Below are 12,500 nucleotides of genomic sequence, written 5' to 3'. Positions count from 1 at the left end.
AACTTAAGAGATTTTAGAATGCCCAAAAGACCTTACATATTCTAGAGCTTTAGAAATCTTAGACTCACAACATGGATCATGGATATTCTAGAACGCTAGAACTTTTAGAGAATTTAGAGCCCCCGAAAGGGATCGTTTGATATTGTTACCTCATCTATAGCTATCTTCTATTTTAGAGTTATTTTAAAAAGATTGAGGGGCTTTGGGGCTTCTAGAATATCCATGGTCCATGTTGTGAGTCTAAGATTTCTAAAGCTCTAGAATATGTAAGGTCTTCTGGGGTTCTAAAATCTGTAAAGCTCTAGAATATCAAACGATCCCTGGCTGTGTTCTAACTAGAACAGTTCTAGAATGCTATAGAAGTTTCTAATGTCAAGACCTGCATCTTTATGCACAATCCGACCTCAAAAATCAGGAGAGTCCAAAAACCAGGCCAAAATTTTCTGCTGATCCAAACTCCGCAATCGATGTGCCTTTTAACCCTTTCAGGCCCGATAGTGCCAAATGGCACTTATAGATTTTACTCTGTCTAACGCCAGACGATTTTACTCGTCAATGGGGAACCCCTCGGGCCTGAAAGGGTTAAGCTAACAGCATCCAAAAACTATGTCCCCGTTTAAGGCCAAATTTGCCAATCAACAAACCTATTCACCCCCCTCAAGAAAGACTGATCTACATCAGTTTCAACTCATTCAAGAAACTGTGTTATTTATAAAGATTGATTCATCATATTGACAGCACAAGGAAGAATTTGACTGATCTTCAAGTTTCCTTGAAGTGGTCTCACGTTTGTACTGCTATATAAAAGAAGCAAAATCAGTGGTTATTTTATAGTTCCTGATGATGTGCAGTGTTTTGCCGTCGTAAGCTTGTCGCATGCGACAAAAATTGTACCATGTAAATAGGCCCTAATAGCTATCTACAATGAATGTTGTAAGCAGTATGACTATTCTGGGGGTGGGGGGTAGTGGGTGAAGGGTCCCATAGCTGAAATAACCCAAACCTTTACAAAAATGCTAACCTTAGGCCTAGTCATTGTCTAAAGCATAGTGTTCAGGCCTAAGGTTAGCATTTTTATAAAGGTTTAGGTTTTTTCAGCTACAGTAATGTTTACCCCTCACCCGTCACCCATACCCCCACCCCCGGAATAGTCATGCCAGTTATACGCAAAACAGCTAGAGGTAAATGTTTCTCTGCCCCTGATTCTGTTGTTATTTAGAGTCAGGAAACACCATGATTTGCAATGAAAAGTTAAAATTTCCCACCCCTCACTTGTAGCAAAATAATATTTCCCACTCCCAGGAGACTAAAATTAATAATATTGTTGGAAGTTTGAACTGTCTCTAAGAAAGGTAAAGAGTACAATGCCTTTTGTCGATGTACCTTTTTTGCCATTTCCTAGCTCCAACTAGTTCCCAATAGCTTAGTGGTGGTGCACTGTCAACCAAAGGTTACAAGTTGGACTGCTGTCTGGGGTGTGTGCACCTTACATATAATGCCTGTATATAATTACATGTATCTTAGCTACCAAAAAAGTAATGTCAAGTGGTATTTTGGAAAAATAATTATGCAATTTTGATTGTAGAGTACCTTGTGCTGATGAATGATTTTTATTCTGGAAAACATAATTTTTTTTTTTTTATTAGGAACTATCTGATGTCCTTTCCCAGCTGAAGTTTAAGGGTACCAGCAGTGGAAGTTCTATAAGATCATACAGAGGAATTGCTGAGGCATTTCCAAATGCTAACATACGTGTAGGTGGGAAAGGAATCTCTAGTTATTCCCTTGGCAGGCAATGTGCCTTAGTTTCTGTACAGTCTCTGAAAACAGTAGATGACAGAATCCATGCCACTACTCGCTTGGGTGAGGAAGTCAACCTGTACAACAGCAGCAGGAACAATTACAAGGAATCCATAAAAGAATTAATATTGCCTGTGAAAAGACCAACCTCTGAGGATGATGTTGGTGATGTCATCTTGATTTCATTTGGAAGTAGAACGAAACAAGGCAATTATGTGGGAACATGTGAAGGCATACTCCTAAATGAAGATGGATCTGGTACGTAATTTTAGGGCAAATATTGCTTCAAGTAGAGGGTTATTCTCTATGGGCTATTTCCACATTAGGGCTTTTCAGGACAAATGAAACCATTTACGATAAAAGTATACTTGCTGACTGGGGCATTCTGGCCAAGCCGTTATTATCACTACGATGTTAATGACCTTTGAAGTTCTCTTACTTATTATTATAATAATGATGATGATGATGATGATGATGATAATAATAATAAATGAGCACTGGGGTGGAACAGGCTGGTGCCTTAGCCTACCATGGGAATATGGATGCTCCTGCTCACCAGAGTCTTGGGTGGCACCTTTGGTAAGTGCCAGGAACTCAAAAGCCACCCGTGTTAGGGTTACAACAACCTCATTTGATGAGAGAATGTCAAATATTAAATTTCACACTAACGACGTCAACGGGGATGGAGCTTGTAGTGTAATGTGATGTTATGTCGTTTAATTAATCCTTTTGCAGTTTCACAGCTGAATTACAGGAAGAAGTCAGTTAACGTTAACATATACATGATACACTTGTTACAATTAATAAATAGATAAATAAAATTATATATTATGATAGTTCGATTCAATTATTTAAATATACATATAGTATGTAAACTATGTAGAATTCGGTTCAATTACACATTCAATTACACATTACACATTAATTACACAAATTGCTTAAACCTATCGGTGTTGCATCTTTTGATTTTCGGGACAACTGCCCTGAGATTATATTGGCAAGTTGTTTGGCACTGTTGGTCTCTTATTAAGTTGTACAGTGGGCTAGTGTTATCTACCCTTTGGATGAATCTTGTGAAAAGGGCCGCCCTGCGCTCTTCCAGGGTGGTCAGACCTGTTGTTGAGAGGGTGAGCTCGTAAGAAATTCCAGGCAGGATTATTGCAAGAGCGCGCTTTTGGACCTTCTCCAGGGCAGTGGCGAGATAGCGCAGAAGGTTTGCAAATGGGGCGCATGCGTACTCAACAACAGATCTGATCAGCAAGCAATATACAAGGACAAGATCCTCTGTGGCGACGCCGCTTCTCTTTAGCGCCCTTATGGCATAGAGACGCCTCTTAGCTTTCCTGATTACGGCATTGCAGTGTACCAACCAGGTGAGGTCCTGCGATATATGGACCCCGAGCAGCCGGCAGGTGTCCTGTGGATCAGCAGCGCAGGCCTGGTCATCATCCTGCTACTGCTGAACAACGACAGAAGAGATTAGGATGGTCAAAAGAGGATAACAAACGGTTGTTTCAATGTGACATCAAGAGTGAACCAGAGAGGCGAGGGTACAGAAAAAGATTGTAAGACCTGTGGAAAGCCTGTAACATCAACAACAAACTAACAGAAGTCACCGAGCAGAAATTGGCTGATCAAGTACGCCAGATTAAGAACAAGAAGTGACTAGAGACTGTGGAGGAAGAGGAAATAGCCGTACAAGTAAGAAATGAACATCAGGAGATTGAAACTACAGAGCTCCATGCCACAGATACACCAGACTGTAAACATCAGGAGACTGAAACTATGGAGCTTCTCAGCTCAGGTGCACCAGACCATGCAACAACATCTGATACCCGAGAAGAACACCAATGTGAAGTGTAACCTAGAGTTTTCACTGCTGAAGAATTACAAGAAGAGATCAGCCCAGAAGTGGAAGCCCTTTGAGACAGGATCCTAGAAATTATACAGCTAGAACAGAGAATAGGATTACCATCACTGAAGTTATGCGAAAGAACGAAGCTGAAAGCAGAAGTTGGAAAAGTCAACGAAGCCAGCAAAAGGATTCAGACGCACAACATCACTGAATTGAATTCTTTAATATATACAGTTGCATATATTATTACAGAAAGAATGGGAATGATAAAAGGGAGGAAAGGGAGAAGAGCTGAAGAGCCATTCTGGAAGAGAAGAATTAAGGGGAATATCGAAGCTTGGTGAAAAGACCTGGGCAAGATTGAGGAAGTCCGAAGAGGAAATATGAGACTGAAACAAAGAGAAATGGAAAGGTTGAACAGAAAATATCATATTGAGGAAAGAGGCACTTTTTATTTCTCAGCCATGAAGAAACAGAAGATCAAGTCAGTTCGAGTTAATATCAAAAGAAAAGACGAGAGATGTCAACAGATCAAACAGAACCTACTCTTTAGAACCAATCAGAAGCTGTTCTACAAAACACTAGATGGAAAGGAACGAGGAGAAACGGTGTTACCTGATCCCACAGAAGCAACCTCCTTCTGGAGCACGATCTGGTTGGAGGAAGTCGGTTACAACGAGAGAGCATCTTGGCTAGAGGATGTGGAGGTGGAGTTCAGTACAACAGAGGTGCAAGAAGATAATCAGTATCACTGTGGAGGATATTAGAAATGGAGTGAGCAAGATGGCAAACTGGAAGGTAACCTGCCCCGATCTTGTTCAGGGGTTCTGGTTTAAGAAACTGACAGGATTGCACTCTAGATTGCAAGAATGCTTGCAAGACTGTATATGTCAAGGGAATGTACCAGAGTGGATGGTGAGGGGGATTAGAACAGTTTTGATACAAAAGGACTCAGCGAAGGGTGCCCAGGCCAGCAACTACAATGGTGGTACAATGTACCACCCTATTGCCTGCCTACCCATGGTGTGGAACCTCTTGACAGGAGTTATGCGAGAGAAGTTATACTGGACAGGTCCACCTTTTGGATAGGAATGAACTGCTAACAGATGAACAGAAGGGGTGCAGGAGGGGATCCCGAGGAACGAGGAAGGGGGAAGAGGACTGATCACCATCGAGGAGTGTGTAAGAAGGGAGAGCAAATCCCTTCATGGCTACCTAAGAGAGAGCACAGAGTGTATGCTTCAAGCTGCGTTGAAGGAGAAAGCGATCGTTGAAGAGAGTCTGCAGGACTATGAGAGGAGGAGGAAAGACTAGAAAGTTAAAAGCCCTACATGGTGCGTTTGTCCAACAAATATCAGATGAAGCTGGAGATGGCTCAGGAATGGATTCTTACAAAAGGAGACAGAAGGTTTGATTCTTGCTGCTCAGGAACAAGCTTTAAGAACAAACTCGATCAAGTACAGCATAGATAAGACCTCAAGAGGCACCATTGTGTACTGTAGATTGTGTGGAGATGCCACTGAAACAGTACGACACATTGTCAGTGGATGCAAAAAGCTTGCCCAGAGAGAGTATAGGAAGCGCCACAACAAGGTGACCCTGCAGGTAAACTGGAAGATGTGCAGGAAGTATGTTGTAGAGTGTACTGACAAGTGGTATGACCATCAACCCTTGCCTACCGGAGAAAATGGAGAAGTGAGGATTTCCTGGGACATGACTATCTACACAGACAAATTGCTGAAACATAATCGGCCAGATATTACTGTAGTGCACAAAGACACACAGGAATGGACACTTCTTGACATAGCTGTGCCAGCTGACCAGAACATCACCAGAACTGAAGAGGAGAAGGTTGAAAAGTACCAGGAACTAGGCTAAGCATTTGAAATCAGAACGATTCATGGACCCTCGAAAGTCACAATAATACCTATAGTGATTGGTGCTCTTGGAGCAAATCAAAAGGTGCAAGGACCTGGTTTGGCAAGCTAGATGTACCTGACTTCCTTGGAAGTGTACAATTATTGGCCATCCTTGGAACTGCTCACCTGTTGCAGAAAGTGTTGTGTCTCTAAGCTACGGGGAGTTGCTGAGACACAAACATTTACCCAGTAGAACACCCGACAACTGGAGGGAATTGAATAACAATAAAATAATAATGGTAATAATAATGATGATGATGATAATAATAACAATAATTAGTTGTCGCATATGTGGCAAAACTACCGAGTGTGTGTCACACCTTCTAGCTGTGTGTGGTGCTTTAGCTCAGTCAAAGTACTTGTCGTGGTACAATGATGCTCTTAAGATTCTGTTCTTTGAAGTGATCAGATTGCTGGACCTTGTTTTGTCAGTGGGGCCTTGGTACTTGAAAGCCGAACCAAAGGCTACATTGTATGTATGAGAATTAGAGGGTGGTTTCTTACTGAGACATTCCTCTTTATGCAGACAGCACGCATGTGAAGCCCAACAGAGTCGATGTGACTGTTGTGGACAAGCAGAGCAGTGTAACTGATAGAGATGAGCTGCCCCTGAGTTGAGAATAGAGAAGAGAAGGCTGCTGAGAAGACCTCTAAGTACGTGCCATTGCAATGGGAGCTGCCGGAGAGATACCTGAGCATCAAGTGACACAGTACAAGATCATTATGGACGTTCTCTGAGGCAACTCGAGAGAAGTTAGCAAGGCACTAAGGCAGCTAGTTGGAGAAAAAAGTCATCACTAGTACGCTGAATATTGCACGCTCGATTAAGATTTTGAAGTAAGCCAAGCAAAGAAGGGCATTTTTTGAAAAAAATCACATAAATTTATTATCTATCTGTAGAGATACATATTTACATATAGTTTTTCATTTTTCATACGAATAGGTTAGAATTAGTAATTTAAGCATCTTTTTGGTCGATGCATTGATTGGCCACTCAATCAAGGCTTACCGGTCTGGGCATCCAGAAGTTTGTATACTGCCATAATAATAATAATAATAATAATAATAATAATAATAATAATAATAATAATAATAATAAATTAATAATAACATTTGGGCAGGAGACGTCAACCACAATGAGGATGCAACTTGGCTTACATGTGAGGATTTGGAGGGCGAACTTTGGATGACAGAGGCGCAACAGGACATTCACATTATGCTGGAGGATATAAGATCTGAAGTGAGAACGATGCCTAATTAGAAGGCAGCCAGTCCTGACTGTAATCCAAGGCTTTTGGGTTAAGACACTGACTGAAATACACCCTAACCTCTAAGAATTCCTTCAAGAAGGAGTACAATCTGGAATGGTACCTAAATGGATGACTAGAAGAAGAATTGTTTTGATACAGAAAGACCCAGCCAAGGGCACTCAGTGAAGTGGAAGCTTTTGACAGGAATAATGAGAGAAAATTTACATACATCTGGAAAGACATGGATTGCTAGCTGTTGAACAAAAAGGGTGCAGAAGACAATCATGAGGAACAAAGACGAAAGATTGACTACAGAAAAGCATTCAATATGGTTCCTCATTTCTGGATCCTGAAGTGTTAGCCAAGAGGCACATTAACATGCAGCAAAGCCGTTCGGAGAACTGGAAGGGGCACTTTGAAATACCACCTGCACCTGAACTAGGGTGTTTTGAATATCTTGGTCACTGAGCAGATGGGAATTTTTGATTGGCTGATGAAAAGAACACATCAATCAAATGTTACTTGAAACCTTCGTTAAGTTAGTCCCATCTTTGAAGTAAAATCAATGACATACATGTATGTCGACCATCAAAGAAAGTATATCAAAAGGTCTTATCTAAACACCAAAAAAAAGAACGTAAAATTTTGCTCAAGAAAGAGTAGGAGACTGCTGCGAAGGAGTTGCTTTCTGGCAAAGATGCTATGGCCACTGGTTTTGGTAAAAGCTTGATATACACGATCTTCACTTTGGCGAAAGAATAAATATTGTCATCTAAAACGTTCCTTGTAATCGTTTCGCAGATACTACGGGTCGACAGTGCAAGGGAAATTTTCGCCTTCAATTTACTCTCTGGTGAATCTGAAACATTACAGGCACCTTCGAGGGACGATAACAACAATGGATACTAAATCTCAGAATGTTGGAATGTGCTGCAAGATCGTCTGGGCTCCATCTCTTAAATACAGAATTTGACGCAAATTGAGAGTCTCCGCGGCCGCTTCGCACATTCAGGTTCTTAGAGAGGCAACAGGAGAGGGGTTCAAGAGGTTCTTCGAGAGGCAACGGTTTTTCAATGAATGGAGGAAAGCTAATAAATGGGGTAAATGCCCTAGTTGTTCAAACGATGGATAGCGCTATCCACCGAATAAATCAGTGTCCAGCGGATAAACAATAGCAAAACCAATTGAATTATCCAGTGGATAGAGATTTATCCGGCGGATAGCGCTATCCATCGTTTGAACAACTCGGGCCTGGGCTGTAGGAGTAGTACATGTACATGTATGTTACAGTGCTGGTATTGTAGAATGGACTAGGAAGGAACTTGCCAACATGGACAGAAGGACCAGAAAGATTATGGAAATGAATGGATGCATCCACACAAGGAGTAATGTTGCAAGATTATATCTTCCAAGCAAGGGAGTTGGAAGAGTTTTAATAGCAATAGAGGAATGTGTATACAAAGAGAGGGAGGTGGCACATGCTTTTCTCTAAGAGAGTGACAAATGGATGCTGGTGGTTACTACAGGACTGAAAAAGTGCTTGATGAGTAGGAAAAGCTTGAGAACTACAAGAAGAGAACTTATGAAGGAAAGATTAAGAACTGGGAATAGAAAGCCTTGTATGGAGAATTTACCAGACAAACTGCGGAAATAGCCACAGACAAGTCATGGAGATGGTTAAGAGATGGATTCCTGAAGAAAGAGACAAGGCATGACTCTACATGTAGCTGCACAGGAGCAAGCGTTAAGAATAAATGCCATCAAATTCAATATAGATAAAACATCAGACATGCCACTTGTAGACTGTGTGGACACAGCACTGAAACCATCAGTCACATAACTAGTGGATGCTCAAAACTGGCCCGGATGGAGTACAGGAAACACCATGACGCAGTTGCACACCGGGTACATTGAGAAATATGGACTAGAAACATTTAGCAAGTGGTATGAACACCAACCCTTGCCAGTTATAGAAAATGGAAACCTAAAATTCTCATGGGATATGAAAATCTTCACTGACAAGAAGCTTAAGCATAATAGACGTGACATAACCCTCCTGCAGATGAAGGACAAAGAATGGATCTTTATAGATATAGCAGTACCTGTAGACTATAAAGTAGATACAGTGTAGACACCAAGAACTGGCATTTGAGGTGAAGCAAATACACCAGGCTTCAAAAGTAAGTGTGATACCCATAGTGGTCAGTGCATTGGGAACCATATCAAAAGAGGCAAGAACATGGCAAGAAAAGTAGGCATACCTGATGTTATTGGCAGTGTACATTGTACAACTGTCAACCATACTTGGAACAGCACATGTGCTAAGTATTGTGTTTCTAAGCTGAGGGAATTACAGTAGCTGAGACAATTTATTTGAACCCAGAATAACATCAACCTTGCTATGGCCTGGACTGATTACCATAAGGCTTATGACATGGTGCCACATTCCTGGATAGTAGAATGTCTGGAAATGCTTGGTATTGCAACTAAAATGATAGTTCCTCCTGAGGAGTACGAAGAGTGGAAGGCTGAGCTGACATCATGTGAACAAACTTTGGGAGTTGTTAATATCAGTAGGGGGATATTTCAGGAGGACAGCCTTTTGCCATTGCTTTTTGTGTTGTGCATGGTACCACTCTCCTTTGTTTTGATAACATCAAAAGATAGTTCTGAATGGAGGGGTCGCGAGCTTAAGATCAACCATCTCTTGTTTATGGATGACCTAAACCTTTTTAGGAAATCCAACGATCAGATTGACTCCCTGGTGTAGTCAGTTCATACATTTAGCATGGACATAGCGATGGAATTTGGGATAAAGAAGTGTGGGGTGCTAGTGCTGAAACATGATAAAATTGTTAAAATGGAAGGAATTGTACTACCAGATTGGCAAGTTATGAGGGAGATTGATGATAGTGGGTATAAGTATTTAGGAGAGACAAGAGACCTGTTCTCAAAGGAATACAAACATACAATACAATACAACACCGCGCACCGGTGGCTCAGTTGGTTGAGCACCAGGCTGTCACGCAGGAGGTCGTGAGTTCAACTCCGAACGTACCAACACTAACTTTCTTTAAATAACCGAGGAGAAAGTGCTGCCTTTGTAATGACATCTGCAAATTGTTAGACTCTCTAGTCTTCTCGGATAAGGACGATAAACCGGAGGTCCCGTCTCACAATCCTTCTATTTTCATAATCCTGTGGGACGTAAAAGAACCCGCACACTTGTCGCAAAGAGTAGGGCATGTAGTTCCCGGTGTTGTGGTCTGTCTTCTGTGGTATATACAGAGGGCCATGTGTTAGAAAACTCATTACTGGGTTAATCATGTATTACCCTCTCAAAATAAAGAATATTGTATTGTATTGTATTGTATTGTATTGTATTGTACTAAAGTTAGTGCTAGAGACAAAGTTGAATGGGAAGAACAAAATTATAGTTGTCAACACATGGGTGATTGCAATTCTAAGGTACAGTGGTGGTGTGGTAGAATGGATGAGTGATGAGGTAAAGGAGCTGGATAAAAAGACCAGGAAAATTTTGACATTACATGGTGCATTACACCATAAAAGTGATGTGTACCGGGTGTATCTGCCACAACAGAAAGGAGGAAGAGGTTTGATCAACTGTGAAATGTGTGTGAAGGCTGAAGAAAATAATCTGTCATGGTACAGTATGTAAGGATTTGAAGAAGAGATCGATGGAAGGAGTGAGAAAGACAAAATTGAACAGTGAGGGAGCAGAGGAAAAGAATGAAGTAAAACAGGACAGACAGAATGCCACATTGAATAAATGGACAGAGAAAAAAATGCGTGGTCAATTTTTGCGGGAAACACCTGAGACAGTTGACAAAGCTAAGACCTGGAAGTTGACTGAGAAATGTGACTTGAAAGTTGAAACTGAAGCACTGATTTTTGCAGCCCAGAACAGGCACTGAGAACAAACTATTTCAAGTTCAACATAAAACAGTTACTTGTTTGCCTTGGTAGTCTTGACATTCTTGACACTTTTGATCAGCACTGTAGGATAATTGTTGGGACACAACATCTGTACTAGAAGTCAGGAATGTGGATGTGTATTGAAATTTAAATGTCCACTGAAACAGTTACCAGTAGTACTGTAGAACATTAAAAACCCACATATAAGAACCTAGAATTTTAGACATCAAACTGAACAGGTTCTTATATTTCAGGGTACATTTTGACAAATCAGGCTGATTAGTATATGTAATCACATGTCCCCAAGGGCGATTAAGGATTAATTTCAGGCATAGTTTCAAAGTTTTCACAAAGCGACAAGGGCAATTTGGAAAACTTTGATAGTACAAGTGAAACTAATCCTTGAATGGCACAATGCCCTCAATGCCGCAACCGTATGACAATCAACTCAACATGTTTTCCTTAGATCAAAGTTCAATTCAATAAACTGATGCCGTCAACAGAATCAGATTCTCTAAGACTTGTAATTTCGCTTGCTCTGCATAAGCAACTGTTAACCAATCAGGATCAAGTAATGCCCTCTTGATTACCAAAAAAGCCCTTGTGATCAAGAAAAAATGCCCTCCGTATCAGCCAATCAGCATTCAGTAATTTTGGCCCGTATGTGATGAGGTTCTTAAAAGTTTCTTAATTTTTCAGAGTTTGCTGTGGCACTGTAGTCATTCACGGGAATATTACACTACTCGTACAGTACATGTGCACATATGATGGTTTAGAACTAGTTTAAATAACAAACAGTCATATGCTTGCCTAGCTGAATAATAATAGTCAGGATGCTCGCTAACTAAACAACGTGCTGAACAAAACATTTTAGTCTATTTACATTGCACATGTAGATTGTGCACATCATACAACCTGTGAATTAAAGAAAGCATTATTGTTGATTTCACATACAGTTAATACATCCAGAATTTTGATACTAGTCGAAATTGGGGTGATCTTTTGTTTAAGAACCTCTTTTCCTCGTCAGGCTGAACAGTTGTTAAAATGCCAAATTTCAGCCTGTAGGTTCTTAAATCTTTAGGTTCTTATGCGCAGGTTTTACCGTATTCCTAATTACTGCAGGAGACCACTTGTGTTTGGCTTTACATCATTGGGACTGGAATTAAGTTATTCCAGAAGCTCATGACCTTGATGCATTTAACTCTGGTTCAGAGCCGGGGTTTTTTTAGTTTAAAAATGTCCTTGTTTGGATGTAATGTGGTTCGTGCATTTTCCTGTGCATGCGGCTATGATCTAATTATCTTTTGTCCATATTTGGGCATTAAATCTCCAGCTTTGTTCCAAGGAGAGTCACTTCAAGATCGTGTGCTTCTGGTTAATATTATTATTTACTATTACCATTATCATCAATGGTGTCATCACTATTATTATTATTATTATTATTAGTAGTAGTAGTAGTAGTAGTAGTAGTAGTAGTAGTAGTAGTAGTAGTAGTAGTAGTAGTATCATCATTATCATTATCATTATCATTATTATTATTATTACTTTTTTATTATCATCATAATCATTATTACATATTGTAAGACTTTCAGTGTTTGTCTGCAAAGAGGCCTTTCCATTGTTGTAGTCCTTTCCTCTTTCCTCTCATTTCTTAGATCCATCCACAAGTGTAATAGTAATAATGTTATCTCATTCAGTTGAAGTTAACATTCTGTTACTTCTTTTTAGCATCAGAGG

At 40.4% G+C, this 12,500-nt stretch overlaps 1 protein-coding gene across 4 annotated transcripts in view; it reads left to right on the top strand.

Annotated features, from left to right (window-relative positions):
- Positions 1–12,500, top strand: part of LOC138051463 (caspase-1-like) — a 52,578-nt gene that overhangs the window by 11,872 nt on the left and 28,206 nt on the right. For all 4 annotated transcript variants that reach the window (XM_068897658.1, XM_068897659.1, XM_068897660.1 and 1 more), the window contains exons 2-3: positions 1,647–2,058; positions 12,492–12,500. The exon at positions 12,492–12,500 is cut by the window's right edge and continues 309 nt beyond it. In XM_068897658.1, the coding sequence (XP_068753759.1) occupies positions 1,647–2,058; positions 12,492–12,500 (421 nt within the window). The remainder of the gene's footprint in view (positions 1–1,646; positions 2,059–12,491) is intronic.

Source organism: Montipora capricornis, chromosome 6 (assembly GCF_036669925.1).
Source record: "Montipora capricornis isolate CH-2021 chromosome 6, ASM3666992v2, whole genome shotgun sequence".
NCBI lineage: Eukaryota > Metazoa > Cnidaria > Anthozoa > Scleractinia > Acroporidae > Montipora > Montipora capricornis.
Note: the sequence above shows the minus strand (reverse complement) of the source record. Positions and strands in the feature narration are given on the sequence as shown.